We start from the raw sequence: 21,454 nt of genomic DNA, 5'->3' as shown, positions 1-21,454 counted from the left end.
TATATTAGCACTTTAAGAGCTCGTCACTTTTTATGTGTCTGCCTTTACATGATGTAATTGAATGGGACTCTCATCTGATCCTATCTGTATTTTATCATCTTCCATCCTCTCATCCTTACTAGGACATAGAGAATCTCCATTAATACATCTTCCCCTAAGGGCCGTCTCTGTCCGAACCACGTGCTCCTCCGCACCTCTCGGCTTTCCCCCAGCCCTTAGTTTAAAAACTGCTCTACGACCTTTTTAATGTTAAGTGCCAGCAATCTGGTTCCATTTTGTTTAGCTGGAGCCCATCCTTCCTGTATAGGCTCCCCATTTCCCAAAAATTCCCCCAGTTCCTAATAAATCTAAACCCCTCCTCCCTATGCCATTGTCTCATCTACGCATTTACTCTGAGCTTCTGTTACGGTGTTTTAAATTGTCTCCATGAAGCTTGCAGGCAATTCACTCTTGTGACTGTTCCTTTTAATTTCCATTTAACTAGGATCGTCATTTTTGTGTAGTTCCTCTTTTTGAAGTTAAATGCTACTGCGGTGGGTTTCTTTGTCTTTGGTACTTCCCCCACCTACAAGGATGTTAAATTCAATTGCATCATGCTTGCGATGACCGAGCTGTTAAGCTATATTCACTTCTTAGACCAGATCCTGTGCTCCATTAAGGACTAAATCAAAAACTTCCTCTCCCCTTGTGGGTTTCAGGACTAGCTGCTCCAACAAGCAGTCATGGCGTCCGAATTTCTCTGTCTGCGTTCTTTGCTGAGGTGACACATGGTCAGTCAGTATGAGGATAGCTGAAATCCCCCATTCCTATTGCGTTTCTACCTTTCTATCCTTTCTAATCTAACTCTAGCATTTCATGATCACCATCACCATCCTGGTCAGGTGGTCGGTAGTATATTCCTACAGCTATATTCCTACTGTTCAAGCACGGAATTTCTACTCTTAGAGGTTCTGTGGTACAGTTTGATTCACTTACAATTCTTACTTTATTTGACTATACTTTCTTTCACATATATTACCCCTCTCCCACCACTGTGACCTATTATGTCATTCCTATCTATTTTGTATGCTGGTATTACTGTGTCCCATTGATTATCCTCATTCCACCAAGTTTCCATGATGACTGTTACATCAATATCAATAATGCCAGGCACTCTGATTCACCCATCTCAGTATTTAGACTTCTACCATTTGTATATAAGAACTTGTACAGTTTCTCAGTATTCAGTCGTGTCATATGTATTATTTAAATGAGATTTGTTTATGTTTGAATGTTCCTCCCCAGCTCCTACTGTACTTTACCAAGTTTCTCCTATCCTCTTTATTAGGATATAGAGTTACCCCTTTAATCAGGTTTCAGAGTAACAGCCGTGTTAGTCTGTATTCACAAAAAGAAAAGGAGGACTTGTGGCACCTTAGAGACTAACCAATTTATTTGAGCATAAGCTTTCGTGAGCTACAGCTCACTTCATCGGATGCATACTGTGGAAACTGCAGAAGACATTATATACACAGAGACCATGAAACAATACCTCCTCCCACCCCACTCTCCTGCTGGTAATAGCTTATCTAAAGTGATCACTCTCCTTACAATGTGTATGATAATCAAGTTGGGCCATTTCCAGCACAAATCCAGGTTTTCTCACCCTCCGCCCCCCCCCACACAAACTCACTCTCCTGCTGGTAATCAGTTCATTCCTAAGGGATGTCTCCCCCCAAGCTAAGTGCTCCTCCATGCCTCTCGGCTTTCTCCCAGTCCTTAGTTTTAAAAAATCCTCCACAACCTTTTCAGTTTTACATGCCAGCAGTCTGGTTCTCTTTTGGTTTAGGTGGAGCCCAGCACAAACAGCCTTATAAAGTGAGATACACTGTCTGCTTTGGAACCAAGTAACGTCCTGTGTGTAACATTAACAGCATTCTGGCCTGCTTGAAAAATGGGTAATCAGCCCCCTGTGCCAGAAATGGCCTTCCAGGCTCCTGGCTTATGTCCAAATGAGACACTCTGGCTTTTGTCTTCTAGACCAATTTGATAAGGGCCTGCCTCCTAGCTGATATACAATCTCCCTGTGGTCTATGGTTAGCTTATCACTCCCACTCAGAGGGGAAGAGCCAGGCCCGTACACTGCTACTGACATTTGCTGAGTGCTGTGGCAGGCATGGGGTCTCTTATGTTAAGAAATGATTGCATTTATGTTGGCTTCTGAGGCCTTGTCTTGAGGAGGATTTAAAGGTTTGTAATAAGTTTCATGTCAGTCCAACCCCTTCTAAAACTCCAGCCAAAAGACAAGGCAAGGTGTACTCTAACACATGCTAAAATGGTAAATTAAAGCCCAGGTATTAAGCCAGATATTATATATTACACATCTTTTAGTTCAGCCTTTCTTTTCAACTCTTCTCCAGCGCTTTGCTCTGGATGTTAGCTGATTGATTAAAATATCACCATGTAGATCATTGTTGCAACCACTGTTATATATTTGCAACAAATCTTGTACAAAATGGGGCATGTGAGATATCTCTGAAAAGGTTATGATTTGCTGGTTATGATTATGCTATCTGTATGCATGTATCATTTTTGTATTTGAAATTATGAATATTGGCGCTACACCTGTATTTCAAATGTTTGCTCCTGGGGTAACTAACAAGGTAGTTAGCTAGCACCCATCTTGGAGAGACTATTCAAATTGAGTGGCCCATCAAAAGGCTGTTTAACTCACAATGAACCATGGGAGACGCCCATCTACACTGGACTGTCATGTAAACGTGCTGTCTGAAGTATAGGTAATGGCTTCCTGCAATGACTAGGCAAAATGCATGGACATTTGATTTGCCCATGTGACTCCAAACTCCATCTTGTTGCTGTAATTTTCCACAGTAAGAACAATGGGTTTCCCTCCACATGGCAAAGGATATAAAAGGCCCTGCAAACCCCTCAATTTTGCCTCTATCCTGCTCCAACCTCTTTCCTGCCCAAACCTCTGGAATATGGACTATATTAATGGGAGCATTCTAAGCAAGGAATTGAGGACGTTCCAATGATTTGGAAGAAGCCAGAGACTTGACTTAAGCCAGCAGTTTATTCCATCCCTGCTACAAGCCTGAACCAAGAACTTTGCCATTACTGTATGTATATGATTCCTTTAACCAATTTTTAATTCTCACCTTTCTTTCTTTTTATGAATAAACCTTTAGATTTTCAATACTAAAGGATTGGCATCAGCGTGATTTTTGGGTAAGATCTAAGTTATATATTGACCTGGGTGTGTGGCTGGTCCTTTGAGATCAGAAGAACCTTTCATTTGATTAGATTGGTTTTAAAGAACCACTCATCTGTGAATCCAGTGTTTCTGGTGGTGATATAAGACCTAGAATGCCCAAGGAGACTGCTTTTATGACTTCTTGTTAGCCAGTGTGGTGAAACAGGAGTTCACTTTTGTGGCTGGTTGGGTATATCTTATGAAAGAATAACCACCAGTTTGGGGTTATGTTTGCCCTATTTCTCAGCAGTTTGTCCTGAATTTGGTATCCTCAGTTGTGACCCACGGAGGCACAGTTACAGCTGATCATAGCTCAGTTTAAAGCAATGAAGAATGTGTCCTGCAAGACACAGGAACAAATGCTTTTGAGTGAGTGGAAACTTACCACTTCCTTTATTTTTCCTGATTTGTATTGGCTTACTATAGAAACAAACAAGAATCATACTGCCACAGGATTAGCTGGCTGTTCATTATTGCGAGTGATGCCTCTGTGAATGAAAGCTGAACAATGTGTATTGCTCTTTACAGGACCAGGCAGACCTGTGACGGGTCTCCTGTAAAGGATCGTTACACTCACTGAAGACTGATTATCTCTTAGGATTATGAATGCTATTAAATAAAAGGGATGAAATTGCATAAAAAGGAAAATTGGAACGCAGGAGTTTCCTCAGTGGATCAGAGCTGAGATCCATCTAGTCCAATACTTTGTCTCTGACAGTGGCCAGTACTAGATGTAAGATCCCCACAGTGGCTATAAGAGGGTTCAAAAAAGAACTAGATAAGTTCCTGGAGGGTCGGTCCATCAATGGCTATTAGCCAGGATGGGCAGGGATGGTGTCCTTAGCCTCTGTTTGCCAGAAGCTTGGAATGGGCGACAGGGGATGGATCACTTGATGATGACCTGTTCTGTTCATTCACTCTGGGAAACCTGGCATTGGCCACTGTTGGCAGACAGGATACTGGGCTAGATGGACCTTTGGTCTGACCCAGTCTGGCTCTTCTTCTGTTCTAGGCAGATATGGGATAATCTGCCTCGCACATTAGCTAGACAAGGTGGGTGAGGTAATATCTTTTATTGGACCAACTTCTGTTGATGAGAGAGACAAGCTTTCGAGTTTATACAGAGCTCTATTTTGAAAGCTGGCCTCTCTCCCCAGCAGAAGTTGGTCCAATAAGAGATATGGCCTCACCCCCTTGTGTCTCTAATATCTTGGGACCAACACAGCTACACCAACACTGCATCTCACATGAGCTCTCATCCTGCTGTCCATTAGTTAGAGCTTGGCTGAAACCCTGAAGCAAGAGGTTTAAGAGCCCTTCCAAAACATTTGATCATGAGTGATCCTAGCTCTGGAGAGCCTTGATGTCCATATAAATTGATAGATAGGGTTTGCCTGAGAGAGAAAGAAGTGAAATGTTCTTTTTCATTAATCCTTGGAATTTAACCAGGCTGGATTGCTGGAATCTGTCACCTTGCTGTCATCCACGGAAATAAGAACTGAAAAGCATTTGTAATACAAGGCTGCCACCTCCTGGTTACTGTGAGGAACACACGTCATAAACCAGTACGCTAAAAGCTATCCCCTGCTAAACAGGTATGACTGTCAAACCAATAGGAGCTGGGCCAGACACCCCTCCAAAACCCTGACGAAACCCACCCTATGAAAGATGCTCCTCCTCTGAGTAAGATTAGAGACTTTTGCTACAATCCTCCTCTGGCCAGTGAGTTGGTGCTTCTGGAAACAGACGAGGACCCAAGAAGTGTAAAGCTAAGCAAAAACCCCAAGCTGCCTGTGACCCTCAATTCCAGCTAAAGAATCGGAAACACCCCTTGAATTGTCTTCCTGGTTGAAAACAGCAAGCCAGCAGTGTGCTCTGGAGCAAAACCAAGACCCAAAGGGCAGGTCTCGGAGCTCAGTTAAGAAATAGCTGCACAGACCCACTCAAAGCTGTGACTTCTTCTCCTTCTCCTAAACTGGCGAACCATCAGCCTGTTCTGAACCCAGAACCCAAAGAAGAGGGGAAACTTCCCTGGACAAAGAGACATGAAGTTGGCATGGGCTGATGACAAAATCCCAGATTTAAGCTAATTTTACAAAGTTTTAAACAGTCTCTCTCTGGTTACGATTTTAGACATTGCTAATTCTACATAGGTTGTAATTAGCAAAAAAAAGCTATTTTTTTTTAGTGTTTAGAGCTAATTACATAGCTAATCATTTACAAATTTTATGTAGCTAATTTAGACATAAGCTAGTTTTACTAAATTCTGGAATCTCTCTGGTTTTGATCTTAAACTGTGCTAGTTGAGGAGAATCATAGAATTCCAGAAATGTGGGGCTTGAAGGGACCTCCAGAGGCAGGGCCAGGTTATACCTAGACCACCCGTGATGGGTGTGTTTCTTACCTGTTCTTAAAAACCTCCAATGACCAGGATTCTACAGCCTTTCTTGGAGGCCTATTCCAGTGCTTAACAATCCTTAGATAGAAATTTTTTCCTAATATCTAACCTAATAGCTACTTTTCTGGTATTGTCTCTCACTGTCATAAGATCAATTAAATTACCTAGGTTAAGTGGAAAACCAGTAATGCCTTCAAACCATCCTATTTATTTCTGAAAGAAAAATCTTTCTCAGACAAAAAGAGATGGTTCTCTGCAGAATCAGAGAAGTGGACCCCTAGACTGGATTCCTACCTGTGCCTCTTTGGCTTAAACCAATTACGTATCAATTTGCCACTGATGGGAGCAAGGTGTTATCTAGTTGAAAACCAGTGAATTCCTGTTAAATAACTTCCTTTACCTGTTAATATATGTCCTGTATTAGACTGACACAAAAGTCTGCTACAGTTAGAATATGAGAGAGAGAGAGAGAGAGAGAGAGAGAGAGAGAGAGAGAGAGTGTGTGTGTGTGTGTGTGTGTGTGTGTTTGAATTGAGAGCACCAACAGGTGCCCCAGAGCCCCCCCTCCAGAGCAGCAGCTGCTCCCCCAGAGCCCTTCAGAACATCCAAGATTTAGTCAGGGGTATATAGTACAAGTCATGGACAGGTCACGGGGCCATGAATTTTTGTTTCTTGCCCATGACCTGTCCATGACTTTTACTAAAAATACCCATGACTAAATCTTAGCCTTAATTATGATCAGCTAGGCTGACCACTGGCATAACACGGGCATATCCAGGGGGCACCTAATTCCCTATGAAATGGGTGCCAGTGAAAAACCAGCCCACGCTCCTGTTGCAGCCTGACACAGCAAAGTACCAGGAAGAAGGGCCCGATCCTCTACCTATTGACACCCACGGCAGTGTTGCCCTTGGCTCTGATGGGAGCAGGATGGGGTCCTAAGAGTGGGGGTGAGGGGCAGAGAATTGTGACTTACTGACTGCCAGGACAAAGATGGCAAAGATTCCAATCACCTGCCAGAGGCGTAGCCCCCAGAAAACCACGGTCTCGGAAGTGACGGGGTCCGATTTCTTTTTGGGGGGTTCAGTGGTGGCCTGGAAGAGGGAGAAGAGCAGTTAATGAATTGAAAATGTCACCCTAACACAGCAGAAACCCTTCAGTGACTTTACAGCAAGTCTCGCAATATTTTGTGGGGGGAGGTTTCTGAAAGTCCCAGCTCCCAGAGTCATGGGATGATGCAAGAATCTCAGCTTTACTTTAAAAAGAAAATGAGAACTCCTTCTGTCAAAGCACTGAGGCTTGGTGGCAAAATACATGACGATGATAAGGGCATGCACGAGGTGGGAGAGCAAAAGGGGCACAGGCAACCCCAATCAGTGGAGTCACAGAACTCCTCCAGGGCCATGGAGTGGGGAGTGAGCTCCCCGGCCCCTCGGGGCAACAGCAGGGAGAGGCAGCTTCTCTGCGCACAAGAGGGAGGGGAGAGGCAGCTCCTCCAGACATGGTGGGCACAGAAAGTGCTCCTCCAAAAGCAGCCACATTTTTATTCCTCTGCACTCCCCCTAGTATGACTGTACGGTACATACCTATCCAGACCATTGAGCATGTCTGCATGGGACGGGCTCAGCACATGCTGAATTCCCAAAGTCCTGTCGGAGAGGGAACTGAGCTCCGTGTCCAACAAGGTCTGAGTTCTCTGGGGGGGGGAGGGATCTCTTCGTTGGTTATTGCATCGTGTTGGTCTGGAATCTAGAGGGGATGGCCACATGGCATCCCACTCACCTGCCCAAACGCCCATAGAAATTCTGCACAAGGACTGCGAGATCACTCAGATAGGAGTTAGATGGGTGTGCACCAAATAAGAATCAAGGCAGACCAAAAAATTAGGTAGAACATTTTAATCAATGGCATCAAGTGTGGCCACTAATTTTAATCAATGGCATCAAGTGTGGCCACTAATTTTAATCAATGGCATCAGGTGTGGCCACTAATTTTCTAATAATCGCTGGTCTTGGTGTGAAGTCTGGCTGGAGAGACAGGCCTGTCCTACAACTAGGGCATGAGATCTGAGTTTAAGGTTAAAGGAGGGTCTTGTGGCTAAAGCACTGATCCAGGACTCATGAGCGCTGGCTATGCTTCCTGCCTTTGCCACAGATGCTATGTGACCATGGGAAAGTCACTTAATCTCTATTTCTCCATCTCTAAAGTGGGGATACTACTACTTCACGGGGTATTTGTATTAATGTTTAATCGGATGTTATGGTCATGGGGGGGCAGATAAGTAGAGAGACAGTGTGTCCCAATGGGCACTGCTTGAAACTTACAGTCAGGAGATCTTGTTTCTATATCCAGCTTCGTCTGTGTCATCTTGGACAAGTAATTGCAATGCTTGGTGCCTCAGTTTCCCCCATTTGTAAAAGAGGAGGGATAACCATACTTTCCCATCCCTGTAAGCTGCTTTGAGATCTGTGGATGGAAAGCATTATTACGTGGGCTAAAATATCTGGGTTCACAGAATAAATGCTGTGAGCCACATCATCAGCTGGTGTAAGCTGACTACCGTGGTGCTATCCTGATTTACACCAGCTAAAGATCTGGCGCTGTCCTAGTAACCATCAGGGAATCAATATTTGATGTACGAGGGATGAGTTTCGTGCACAGGGCAGCATCTTGTGATAGTAACACTCCAGCAGACGTACTTTGTAGCTAACCCTTGTCTCTGTTTTGGTCTCGCTAGTTATTTGTTTTGCTTGTAAGTGTCTGAAAGACAAGTACGTTGCCGGGATAGTGCCCTAGAGAGTAGCCCCCACTTCTCCACCCCAGTACAGAGGTTGTACAGCTTACACTCAGTGCACAGGTAAACCGGGGTGCCTGCGACAACGTGCCACATCTCCAGCATTAAAAGAAGCAGTCTGAGTTCTCGATGAGGCCTCATAAGCAGAGTTGGACGAATAATGGATTGTTTGGTTTGCTGTCAACTCTGGGGGCGGGGGGGGTAGGGGCGGAGTTTCTGGTTGAACCAAAATTGAAATTTTTGCTGAACTGAAAAGTCAAATTTCCGTTTCAGGTCGAATGAAACTTTTTTTTTTTTACAACATTGTCACGTTTTGTTTCAGTTTTGCTTGGTTTTCAATGTTTTTGCTTGTTGCTTAATACAGTTAAAGGCCAGCTTGAAAACAAAAGTTTTGTGTTGAATTGAAAAATTCAAGTGTTTCATTTCCAAAATGTCCAAAGGAAACGTTCCAAATTTTTCAGAATTCTTGTCGTTTTCCCTCAACCGAAACAGTCTGGTGAAACTGACACGAAGCAGGGACACTTTTTGGTGTTGCTGAAGCTGTATTTTTTTGCCAGTGAAAAAAGTTTGGGCCAAAACTGTTCACCCAGGAGTAGGGTGACCCAACAGCAACTGTGAAAAAACAGGACAGGGGGTGGGGGGTAATAGGCACCTATATAAGAAAAAGTCCCAAAAAACGGGACTGTCCCTTTAAAAACGGGACATCTGGTCACCCTACCCAGGGTGAGAATGAGCCACAAAACATCCCTGATTTCTACCCACAGGGAAAGTAGGAGCTATGTACGGAGCTGGATGAAGGCACAAATATGAACGCTAGGGCTCCGTCTCCCGCACTCACACGATGACATCAGCTTCTCGGCCCTTGTTTTTAAATAAATTAACTTTCTAGCCCTCGCTATTGTGAAGAAAACGTGATTGCGCTGTACAATGCACCCGGCCCCTTCCTTGGCTGTTGCTCCTCTAAAGGGACCGTCCTCCCCTCCACATGTGCCACTCTGTCATTGCCAGGTAGGCATGGACCGCCTTCTTCTTGGTGAGGTTTCCCTGAGGCGCTGCCTAGTGGGGTCGTACACTAGTTTGGTGCAATGACGGAATCAGGGGAAGCAATCAAGAGGAAAGATGGTCCCCTGGTTAGGGCACCAACCTGGGAGACCAGGGTTCAGTTGTCATAAAAATAAAGGGAAGGGTAACCACCTTTCTGTATACAGTGCTATAAAATCCCTCCTGGCCAGAGGCAAAACCCTTTCACCTGTAAAGGGTTAAGAAGCTAAGATAACCTCGCTGGCACCTGACCAAAATGACCAATGAAGAGACAAGATACTTTCAAAGGTGGAGGGGTGGGGTGGGGAACAAAGGGTTTGTCTGTCTGTGTGATGCTTTTGCGGGGAACAGAGCAGGAATGCAGTCTCAGAAACTCTGTTAAGTAAGTTAGTAAGTAATCTAGCTAGAAATGCATTAGATTTCCGTTTCTTTAATGGCTGGTAAAATAAGATGTGCTGAATGGAATGTATATTCCTGTTTTTGTATCTTTTTGTAACTTAAGGTTTTGCCTGGAGGGATTCTCTATGTTTTGAATTTGATTACCCTGTAAGGTATTTACCATTCTGATTTTACAGAGGTGATTCTTTTACCTTTTCTTTAATTAAAATTCTTCTTTTAAGACCTGATTGCTTTTTCATTGTTCTTAAGGTCCAAGGGTTTGGGTCTGCGTTCACCTGTACAAACTGGTGAGGATTTTTATCAAGCCTTTGAAAACTCGTGGCGAACGGGGGAAGTCCCGGATGACTGGAAAAAGGCTAATGTAGTGCCAATCTTTAAAAAAGGGAAGAAGGAGGATCCTGGGAACTACAGGCCAGTCAGCCTCACCTCAGTCCCTGGAAAAATCATGGAGCAGGTCCTCAAAGAATCAATCCTGAAGCACTTACATGAGAGGAAAGTGATCAGGAACAGTCAGCATGGATTCACCAAGGGAAGGTCATGCCTGACTAATCTAATCGCCTTTTATGATGAGATTACTGGTTCTGTGGATGAAGGGAAAGCAGTGGATGTATTGTTTCTTGACTTTAGCAAAGCTTTTGACACGGTCTCCCACAGTATTCTTGTCAGCAAGTTAAGGAAGTATGGGCTAGATGAATGCACTATAAGGTGGGTAGAAAGCTGGCTAGATTGTCGGGCTCAACGGGTAGTGATCAATGGCTCCATGTCTAGTTGGCAGCCGGTGTCAAGTGGAGTGCCCCAGGGGTCGGTCCTGGGGCCGGTTTTGTTCAATATCTTCATAAATGATCTGGAGGATGGTGTGGATTGCACTCTCAGCAAATTTGCAGATGATACTAAACTGGGAGGAGTGGTAGATACGCTGGAGGGGAGGGATAGGATACAGAAGGACCTAGACAAATTGGAGGATTGGGCCAAAAGAAATCTGATGAGGTTCAATAAGGATAAGTGCAGGGTCCTGCACTTAGGATGGAAGAATCCAATGCACCGCTACAGACTAGGGACCGAATGGCTAGGCAGCAGTTCTGCGGAAAAGGACCTAGGGGTGACAGTGGACGAGAAGCTGGATATGAGTCAACAGTGTGCCCTTGTTGCCAAGAAGGCCAATGGCATTTTGGGATGTATAAGTAGGGGCATAGCGAGCAGATCGAGGGATGTGATCGTTCCCCTCTATTCGACACTGGTGAGGCCTCATCTGGAGTACTGTGTCCAGTTTTGGGCCCCCCACTACAAGAAGGATGTGGATAAATTGGAGAGAGTCCAGCGAAGGGCAACAAAAATGATTAGGGGTCTAGAGCACATGACTTATGAAGAGAGGCTGAGGGAGCTGGGATTGTTTAGTCTGCAGAAGAGAAGAATGAGGGGGGATTTGATAGCTGCTTTCAACTACCTGAAAGGGGGTTCCAAAGAGGATGGCTCTAGACTGTTCTCAATGGTAGCAGATGACAGAACGAGGAGTAATGGTCTCAAGTTGCAATGGGGGAGGTTTAGATTGGATATTAGGAAAAACTTTTTCACTAAGAGGGTGGTGAAACACTGGAATGCGTTACCTAGGGAGGTGGTAGAATCTCCTTCCTTAGAGGTTTTTAAGGTCAGGCTTGACAAAGCCCTGGCTGGGATGATTTAACTGGGAATTGGTCCTGCTTTGATCAGGGGGTTGGACTAGATGACCTTCTGGGGTCCCTTCCAACCCTGATATTCTATGATTCTATGATTCTATGAAAGGGGGTGTAGGGCTTGGGGGGATATTGTGCGGGAAGACGTCTCCAAGTGGGCTCTTTCCCTGTTCTTTGTTTAACACGCTTGGTGGTGGCAGCATAGGGTTCAAGGACAAAGCAAAGTTTGTACCTTGGAGAAGTTTTTACCCTAAGCTGGTAAGAATAAGCTTAGGGAGTCTTTCAGGCAGGTCCCTACATCTGTACCCTAGAGTTCAGAGTGGGGAAGGAACCTTGACAGTTCCCTACTCTGCCTGAGACTCTATGACCATTGGCAAGTGGCTTAGTCTCTCTGGCCCAGATCCTTAAAGTACGTAGGCTCCTAATTTTCACTGAAATCAGTGGAAGTTGAGACCCTAAATGCCTTGGAGGGTCGTTGTTCCTCCGTTCCCCCTCTGTTCAATGGGGGAACCAGTACTGCCCTACTTCACTGGGATGTTGGGAGAATACATATGGTAAAGATTACATATGGTAAAGATTGTGAGGTGCTCAGGTTGTACAGGAGTGTGTGTGTGCAGGGTGTGGGGGAAAGAAATGCTTTACAGTGCCTGGGAAGTGGCACAGGCAATAAAAAACCCTGGTACCACCCCTCCCCTGCTCATGGGAGCCCAGATGGTCCAAGACTGAACGCGCCCGGTGCTGCAGATCAGGTTCTAAAGCTGTCGGGGGGGGCCAGTTACCCTCATAGCAGAGGGTGCTGTCGCTGGGGACTGAAGTGCATTGGCAGAGCCGTGGAAGGGAATATGGGTCTTAGCTGCGAGAAAACGAATCTGCCTCCCATTTCCCAGCCTAAGAAATCACCCAGCATCCTTGCCTAGCCTTCCTTACACCTCACTGGCGGCCCTTGAAGTACTGGGAGCAGCTGGTGCAGCACCCCCCCACACCCCCCCGTGGGTAGAAATCTACGTGGCAAGCAATCATAGCCACCTTAATTAATTCAGACAACAGCTGAGGTGCCCTGGAGTGGGCCGGCAGCCAGCGTTATTGTACCACAGCTGAGCAAGAGGTTGCCGTGCTGGCGAAAGGCACCGGGTGACCAGCCCTGGAGACCGAAAGGTCCCTGATCCACAGCGCAGATCTGGGCTGCACGGCAGCGGTGCGAGCTGCTCTCCCCCGGTGCACACGCACTGGCCCGGTCTGGAGGAAGAACATCTAGAGAAGGTTTCAGTCTGCGTGGCCCATGCAGCGACTGCCAATTGGAGTGAGTTTTTGGTGATGGGGACTGAACAGAAACCCTGTGTCACGGGCTGCCGGCTGATTATGGTGGCGTAAGTAGCTTAAATGTCCTTGTTTTCTCTGTATCTAACCAAAAGCTGATGCCCCCCGTCTGCCATAACTTATGCTACTTTGGCCCATGGGGCCCTTGTTCCCGCTACTACCTCTGCCACCCTCAGGGACAATTTTCTCTTGTAGCTCTCAAAAGCCCTGTAGAAAGGAGGGTCAGGTTCATTATCCCCATGTTACAGACGGGGAAACTAAGGCACAGAGGAGGAACATGACTTGCCCAAGGTCACCCAGCAGGGAAGTAGCACAGGCAAGAATGGAAGGCAAGTCTCCTGACACCTAGGCCTGTGTCTTTGACACTGGCCCACGTTGCTTCCAACAGGTAACCATCCCACCCCTCCCCCTAGACCTGGTGAAGCTCTCACCCCCGTGTCCAATGGGGTCAGACATACGTATGTGAGGACTGGATGTGGGTGGGAAGGAGGGGTGGGGGGACGGATGCGTCCTCCCCTTCACCAGTCCCTTATAGCTCCTCTGCACACAGATACCTACCCCTCAGGGGAAGTGCAAGGCGGGACCCTATAGCGAGCACTGAGGCAGATCCCTGCAGAGCTACATTTGGAGGAGGAGGGGCTGAATCTCAGCATCTCCATCCCCTCACGTGGGTTTTATGTGAGTACAGGGCAATGGGCACCCTTGTTCCTGTGAAGGAGCCAGCACCCCCTCCCCTGCTCGTGCGCCCGCAGGTTTGTGTCCACACTCGCTCTCACAACGAGGAGGAGCCTGGACAGCGCCAACTGCAGATCAGATTATCAGCCACTCCCTCCACTGCCCGGCCTCCCACTGGCTTCTTAAACTGTCAAGGACGGGGAAGGAGGGCCACTTCGCGACATAAGGAGCTTGGGGGACGTGCATTTCAGAGGACATCTCATATGATGCATAGATTACGCACTTCACGTAACAAGTCCAGTGTTGGCTGAGGTGGCTCATTTACTCCTAAATAAGTAGAGATTCCGTATTTTATGGGTTTACACTACACAATTTTTACGCACAAATTTTGCTGCACAATTTTAAGATATGGACAAGGAGGCAAGTGGATAAGACCTCCCCAGCCCTAGCAATAACTGTGCCCTCAGGTAGCATGTGGTCCTGTATGGAGCAATGCGGAATTTATGGTTTCCCACTTCACCTGGGTCACTCCTTTTCATTAACCACCCCCACCCATCTCAGGTCAGACGAAATGACCGTAATGGTCCCTTCTGCCCATGTTCTCACTTTCAGGTGACATTGTAAATAAGCAGGCAGTAGTATCTCTTGTCAATGTAAACAAACTTGTTTGTCTTAATGATTGGCAGAATAAGAAGTAGGACTGAGTGGACTTGTAGGCTCTAAAGTTTTACACTGTTTAGTTTTTGAGTGCAGTTATCTAACCAAAAAAATCTGCATTTGTAAATTACACTTTCAAGATAAACGGATTGCACTACAGTACTTGTGTGAGGTGACTTGAAAAATATTATTTTTTGTTTATCATTTTTACAGTGCAAATATTTGTAATCAAAAATAATAAAGTGAGCACTGTGCACTTTGTATTTTGTGTTGTAATTGAAATCAATATTGAAAATCTAGAAAAACATCCAAAAATATTTAATATATTTCAATTGGTATTCTATTGTTACAAGTGCAATTAATCACAATTAATTTTTTAAATCACGATTAATTTTTTTGAGTTAATCGCGTGATTTAACTGCAATTAACTGACAGCCCTAATTACAACCCATCCTTGATGGGGACCATGTTCTGAAAGAAATCTTTCCTGGAGTCCCTCTTTTGGCTTTCAGACAACCCTCTCCCATCCCCAAGCTCATCATCATAAGCAAGATCCCCACAGAGCAGGACACACCAACTCAAAGTGGCACCAGACCCTCCCAGAACAACAGATGCAAAACCTGTAGACACATCTCCACTGCTACAAGGATCAACACTCCCCACAACCCACCTTTCATCCACCTCCCAGAGAGGTAGTAGCTATGTCAGTGGGAGAAACTCTCCTGCTGACATAGTGCTGTTTACATGGGGGGGTTGGTCGGTATAACTACATCACTGAGGGGTGTGGATTTTTCACACCCCAGAGTGACGTAGCTACACTGACATAAGTATTCAGTGCAGATCGGCCCTCAGGTTGATTAACTCTGCCCTGTGATGCAGCAAGTCATAGGTTCAAAACTTGCTGGGAACTTTGGGATGGTCGTTTAAAGACACATTTTTGTTGGCTTAAATTTCAGTTTAGGGCCAGATTTGAATTGGCAGCGTCCTTTAAATACAAGCCGAAGGGGCTTGGGAACTCTTAAGTGCACGATGTTCGATGCTCAGTCGTGCTCCTTCCTTCTCCATGCATGAAACTGCAGTTCTAACAGAGCTGCAACAGACACCAGAGAGGAGAACTCAGCTTGGAGCTGCTCTCAAATTACACCTCTCTTCGGGTGACAGATATTTCAGTCCATTCCTAATGCAGATGACTGATTCAGAGCAATTCCCATCACACTGGCATGCTCCTTTCATGCAGGGTTCCATTAGAATCCATTTGGGGTGGATAGTATTTCTTTGTGTGACCTCTGACTCCTAGGTGTAGGCCTGAGATTTAACTCACCCCCTACTAAATCAGTCTCGGGTGAAACTTAAGGATTTCCACCACTAAAATTAAGAGGAAAAAATGCTCCAATGCTACTAAGGTGCCCCCACCTCACGAATGCCCCTAACAAGAGATATAACACCAAGCATTGTAAAGTAGAGACACCCAGGTGCTGGGAAGTTTAGGGAGGAAACAGAAAGCCCCCAAGAATTGGTGAAATAGATAAGCTAAGCTCTGACCAGTGAATTTACGCTGACCATCTGCACAAACAAAGAAGGTCATAAATAAAAGACAATTTGGGCATGAGAGATAAAATGTAAAAAGAGTTGAGCAGGGAGGAGAAAACATAGGTGCCAGTGCGTGATTGGTTAAAGTTTGTTACCTGGCGGACTGAATAACGTGATAGGTTTAGTGAAGTTAAAGGAGGTAGCTAGTTTTACCTACATAATGTAACAAAAAAACAATGCTCTTTGGGAACCATCTCCAGACTGGAATTTAACATCAAGCTGCTGGAAGTTGGACCCCTCCGCACGATCCTGACGTGCAGAGGCATTGCTGGAAACCTCCAGATGCGAGGATCCTGAGTGGCCATCGGGTGAATTTTGTCTGTATATAGGGAGTGGTGAGCATAAAAGGTTTACTTGGTATATATATTCTGCGTGTGTTGCTAACACAAATAGATGTTTAGAGCACAGTTGTGTACGGCTCTTTCACTGGGAAAAGTTTCTGCAGGCTCGTAGAGCCCGGAGTCCCATGGGAAAGGCAGGTACCTAAATTGACCAGGCCATGCCTTGAGCCTTCAGTAGGGTATAGGCAGGGTGCCCTAGATTTTCTGCGGATAACATAGGCCACTCCTGTAACCACTAAACAATACTTTGTACAGAGCATCACAGCCCCTGCATATGCTGTGGGCATCATTTCTGTGTTTAAGAAAAAAGGTTATCAGTAACTTCGCGTATGTCTACACAGCAAAATCAAAATTAAAAAACTGGAGCAGCAAGTGTCAGAGCCCAGGTCAACTGACTTGGGCTTGTATGGCTCATGTAACCGGGCTAAAAATAGCAAGGTAGACATTCCCGCTCGGCCTGGAACCTATCTCTGAGACCTTCCCCCCTGCTGGGTTTCAGAGTCCAGGCTCCAGCCCGAGCCCAAACGTCTACACTGCTATTTTTAGCCGCAGAGCGTGAGCCCTGTGAGTCCAAGTCAGTTGACCCGGGCTCTCAGACTCCATATCACGGGGTGTTTAAGGGTTGGGGTTTTTTGTTCGATTTTGTTGCTGTTACGATGTACCCTGAGGGTCCAATTCTATGCTGCACCTCTAGGGGGCGCAGCAGGGAAGGTGGTGCACAGGGGACAGGGCAAAGTCTGGAATGGCCTCAGGTGTAAGTTACAGCAGCCTCTCTCGGGCTGAAGTAGAAACTAGACTCCCCATAGCATCATGGGTTATGGGCCTGTCCCAATCCACCCTCTTCCCTCCCTCTATGCAGGGTCTTGGAGGGGCAGGGAAGGGGAAACATAGTGACCTTACAGTCCCCCAGCCCCTTGTGGAGGCCTTTATGGCTCCTATAAGCTGCAGGAGTTGAGGGGCAGAACCTATCCCTCAGGATTTGGAGTGGAACCTCAATTAGCCTCTAATGATCTGGACTCTAAAGTGCTTACCAGCATCTAGAGCATTAAATCACTTACAAGCCGTTCACATTTTAAGTCAGAACTATTTGACACTGCTCCTTCTAAGTAAAAAAAAAAAAAAAGAAATATGCTTGCTAATTTCTGATTCATCAGAAACAGACAAAAGGCAGGGTGGAGAGATCATATTCACCCAAATGGAAAAGGAGATAGCTGGGAGGGACAGAAGCTTTATTTACAGCATTATACAATGGAGCAGAAAGAAAACTTAAAAGGCACCACTCCTCAATATCCTCTTAAAATATCTCACGTAGTTAGCCCGGATGGATGCTGATGCTTTGCTTAAAACTCGCCTGTTTTGGAGAACAAATAACTTTTATTACTAATTGCATGGGATTAGGCATATCTAAAGGTCACAGGCTGTTCTGGGAGACTGGGCTTTAAAACACACACACACGTAGCAGGAGGGCAATGGGCAGATCAAACGAACTCCAAGCAAGCAGACTTCTGCAGAGACCTATGAGGCTCCGTATGGGTACGGGGGATCCACCAGCCTGGGGTGATTGCAGGATGAGGTCCAAAGCATTCAGTGGGTTTCAGTGACTTCATGGGTAGCCCCCCAGAATGACTGAGGAGACGAAAGACTGGAGAGAACAGTGTTCTTCTCACACAGCCCCTACATTGTCCTCCACCGCCTTCTGCATGTGTAACCCACTAGTCACTGTGTGTTATGTGTCCCTCTCTGTGCTTGATCCACAGAGCACGTGAGTCTGGTACAGACCCAGCGTTCTAGCATGAACTGTGGAGACTCCTGCTTTCTGTGCTGGAGGGCCCTGGTAGTGCCATTGTGCTTAGACTGGCTCGAAGATGAGTTAAAAGGGACCTCCTGGGTCACTGAGTCCGGTCCCTGCCATCCCAGGCAGCCCTGTCCTATCATCCTGTTCATAAACTTACTATGAGCATATTGGCTGTTTGGAACAGGGGGAGTTGATTTCTCCAAAGTGGTTCCATCATTAAATCTATCGATGTCTCAGTGCAAGTTTATTTCAAAACCAGGGTTGAGTCCAGACTACGCTCCCAAATTGGAGCACCGTCTCAGACTAGAGAGCATCCAAACCCCACTCTGGAGCCAAAATTTAAAAATATTACCTTGCATCTATGTAGCTGCTTCCCCCTTGCTGTCATCATAACCAACCAATATACTGTGAGAGTCTTACACTAACGCCAAAAACCCCCCACTGAGATCAGGGCCCCATTTAGGGTGACCAGATGTCCCAATTTTATAGGGAGAGTCCCGATATTTGGGGCTTTTTTTTATATATATGGGCTTCTATTACCCCCCACCCCCTGTCCTGGTTTTTCACACTTGCTGTCTGGTCACCCTAGCCCCATTGTGCCAGTGCTGTAATACACAAAGTAAGAGACAGTCCCTTCCCCAAAGGCCTCACAACCTACACAGAAAAGGAAGACAAAAAGTGCAAGAAAAGAAGTATTATGCCCAGTTTGTCGGTAAGGAAACTGAGGCCCAGAGAGATCAAGTAACTTGTCCAAGATCACACAGGAAGTTTTTAGCAGTGCCAGGATTGAACGTAGTCTTCCTCCTTCCCAATCTAGAGCCAAGTAATTTGAATCATCTGAAATCCAGACTGTCAGGCCTTGGCCCCATCTCTAATTTTAAAAATCAAAAGGAAAACCCTACCTTGAAAAACTCACATGGCTAAGGAGTAACCTTTTCCCTGTTCTCTGGTACTCTCCAGGCTTGCCAATGAATCTAGCTTACAAGCTTTAATGGAGGTGAGCTCTAATGAGAGATGCTCACCTGGCTCTAGCAACCTTAAGCCTTATCCTGTAAGGTTATACAGCCTTAGGTCCATGTTAACCTGAAAAAGAGCCCCAGGTGTGGAGAATCTCTCTTGAGAACTGAAGGGTCTCACTATCGCACAGGATCAGGACCAGAGACTGCGAGTGTCAAGTGGAACTTTAGCTCGTTGGACCTCGCACCCATTAAAGACCCTTCCCGACTATTGTAAAATAGCCAAGACTAACGAGCCAATGAGATGACCTCTCAGTTTACTGACTGTAATAATAAATTAAATGGATCACAATATCATGCAACGCAGACTCCCCTGCCCCCTGGAAAGGGCCGTCTTTGCGGATGGAGTGAAGTGTTGTGCAGGGATCCTTACTCTCACTGTTATTTTGTTCATAACAAGCTGCTGCTTGCTACATGACAGACCTCCAGTCTAGACAATGGTTAGCATAAGAAGACCCAAGAATGATATACTGCTGAAGTACACAGAGGCTTCATTTGTGAAAGTTATCAAGCGATCTCCTGCGCCTTCATAAAATGGACGTCCATGGAAACACCCCCCAACACACTTTTGGGAGGGCTCCAGCACCCCTGGTTTGATGCTTAAACCCAGGCTGCAGGGAGGTGCCTTGTTCTTCTTGCAATCTATAGCTGGGAACCCCTGGAGTCAGGTGACTTGGGCACCTAAGCTGCTTCTTGTGAGAATGAGTTAGGCTCCTGCTGGGGCCAGGGGATGGGCAAAGAAAGAACAGAGGTCCAAGCTCAGGAGTAGTCAATAGGCAGACTGTAGGCCAAATCTGAACCGCCAGACACTTTTGAGTGGACCCTGAAATCCTTGTATTTACTTATTATCATTACTGGAGTTGTCTTTTTTTCCTCTGGGGTCTGCACCAAAAAATGTGGCCCTTTACAAAAAAATAATTGACTAGCTGTTCCCTAGTTTTTAACCATTAGCCTTGTGGTTAGAAGATCTAGTTAGTCTGTAGGAGACCCTTGTTCAATTCCCTGCTACCTGCTGAGGAGACAGGATTTGGACACAGAATCCCCATGTCTTAGGTGAACACTCTGGGATACGCTGAGGTGGGGCTTTATCAATCTTTCCTGTTGAAGCCAGGCCACTTCAATTAAATAATTAAATATTAATTGGGCCAGACACAGCATGAGACTCACTCTGCAATTGGTGGTTACAGCACTGTGCTGAGAGGTAGGGGATCCCTGGTCAAATCTCTTCTCTTTCCCTTTTGAGGAAGGCAGGCAGAGGTATGTTCATCTTTCCTGGTTTGTGCTGGTGTTTAGTGGTGAGACAGGTAGCAGGGTGCATGGGCCGGGGCAGAAACTTAAACTGTGGGGGACCGTTTACAGCAAAGATTTAGCTGCCCAGTGAGTTTAAGCTTCCAGAGGATTAGGCAGCAGCTGAGCATGGGTTTTCTGGATTGCAGGGGTGCCTAAAACTGAGGTGTAGGTGCCTAAATCCCTTTGTAGATCTGGCTTGAAGAGCCTAATAAATAAAGAGTAAAAAGGGTAGAATTCAACTCCAGGTGTGTTTTTGAATTTGCAAGAGTTCACACCAAGAATGCTAGGACACTCCTCAAACAACACAACATAGACACTTAAAGAAGGGTTGGACTGACTAAACCACACACTGAATGCTAAACACCTGGTGAACCTTCTAGCCCTCTAACACCTCCACCCAATCCAGGCCTTTTTAAGGAGGTCTTTCTTGATGCTTCTCTCCATTAGGATTGAGTTAAACCTGCTGTTCAAACTCTTCAAGCCAACCATTGGTTTGATGGCTCCAAACTCCGCCCTAAAATGGGAGGTGAGGGGAGCATCAATAAAGGGTGGGGGGAGCTGAGGAGTCTGTTTCTCAGGCCAGTTCCTGTTTTCATTTGCCTCTTCAAAGTGTAAGGACGTAGGCCCAGAGAACGAGACAGAAAGGTTTTAGCAGAAGACAAAGTCCAGGTAAAAAGAATAAGGGGGTGGAAAAAGCCCTGGGAGGGGAATAAAAAGGTCACTGTGCAAATCAGTGATGCAACAGCAAGATAATCTGGGAGGGATCAGGGAAACATACTGATCCCCTAGGCATTTGAGTAGGCTAAGTTTGTAGCAGCAAGAGGGTCAGGTAAGGACAGAGACTTCTCTATACTTATTTGAAGCAAAGCTTTATGATTCTCCTGTCCTACTAATCGCTATAAAGTTTTCATAGTCTAGCTGCGGGTGGCCCTAAAACACAAAGGGGATGATGATACTCCGTCCTGGGCTAGATGTTAATGCCGACGTCTGAGAGGAGACTCGGACCCCTGAGGTGGTTCTAGGAAGTGATGTAAGGCATGCCTGCCCTGCCTTGCCCCACGCCGCCGGGGTCTCTGCGGTGGTCTCAGCCTCTCTTGCCCGGTAGGCAAAGCACCATGGCGCAGGCTGTTACCAGCTTGCCCCTTGTAAATTGCATACCGCTAGAGTTCACAGCTGATCGCCACTGGGACGGTGCCAGTGGATGAGGGGGATGGAGAA

General features: G+C 46.0%; 1 protein-coding gene across 2 annotated transcripts in view; it reads right to left on the bottom strand.

Annotated features, from left to right (window-relative positions):
• TMIE (transmembrane inner ear) overlaps window positions 1-21,454 on the bottom strand; it is a 60,581-nt gene that overhangs the window by 33,717 nt on the left and 5,410 nt on the right. For both annotated transcript variants that reach the window (XM_074946442.1, XM_074946443.1), the window contains exon 3: window positions 6,628-6,745. In XM_074946442.1, coding sequence (XP_074802543.1) covers window positions 6,628-6,745 — 118 coding nt within the window. The remainder of the gene's footprint in view (window positions 1-6,627; window positions 6,746-21,454) is intronic.

The sequence above is a fragment of the Natator depressus genome, chromosome 2 (genome assembly GCF_965152275.1).
Source record: "Natator depressus isolate rNatDep1 chromosome 2, rNatDep2.hap1, whole genome shotgun sequence".
Lineage (NCBI taxonomy): Eukaryota > Metazoa > Chordata > Testudines > Cheloniidae > Natator > Natator depressus.
Note: the sequence above shows the minus strand (reverse complement) of the source record. Positions and strands in the feature narration are given on the sequence as shown.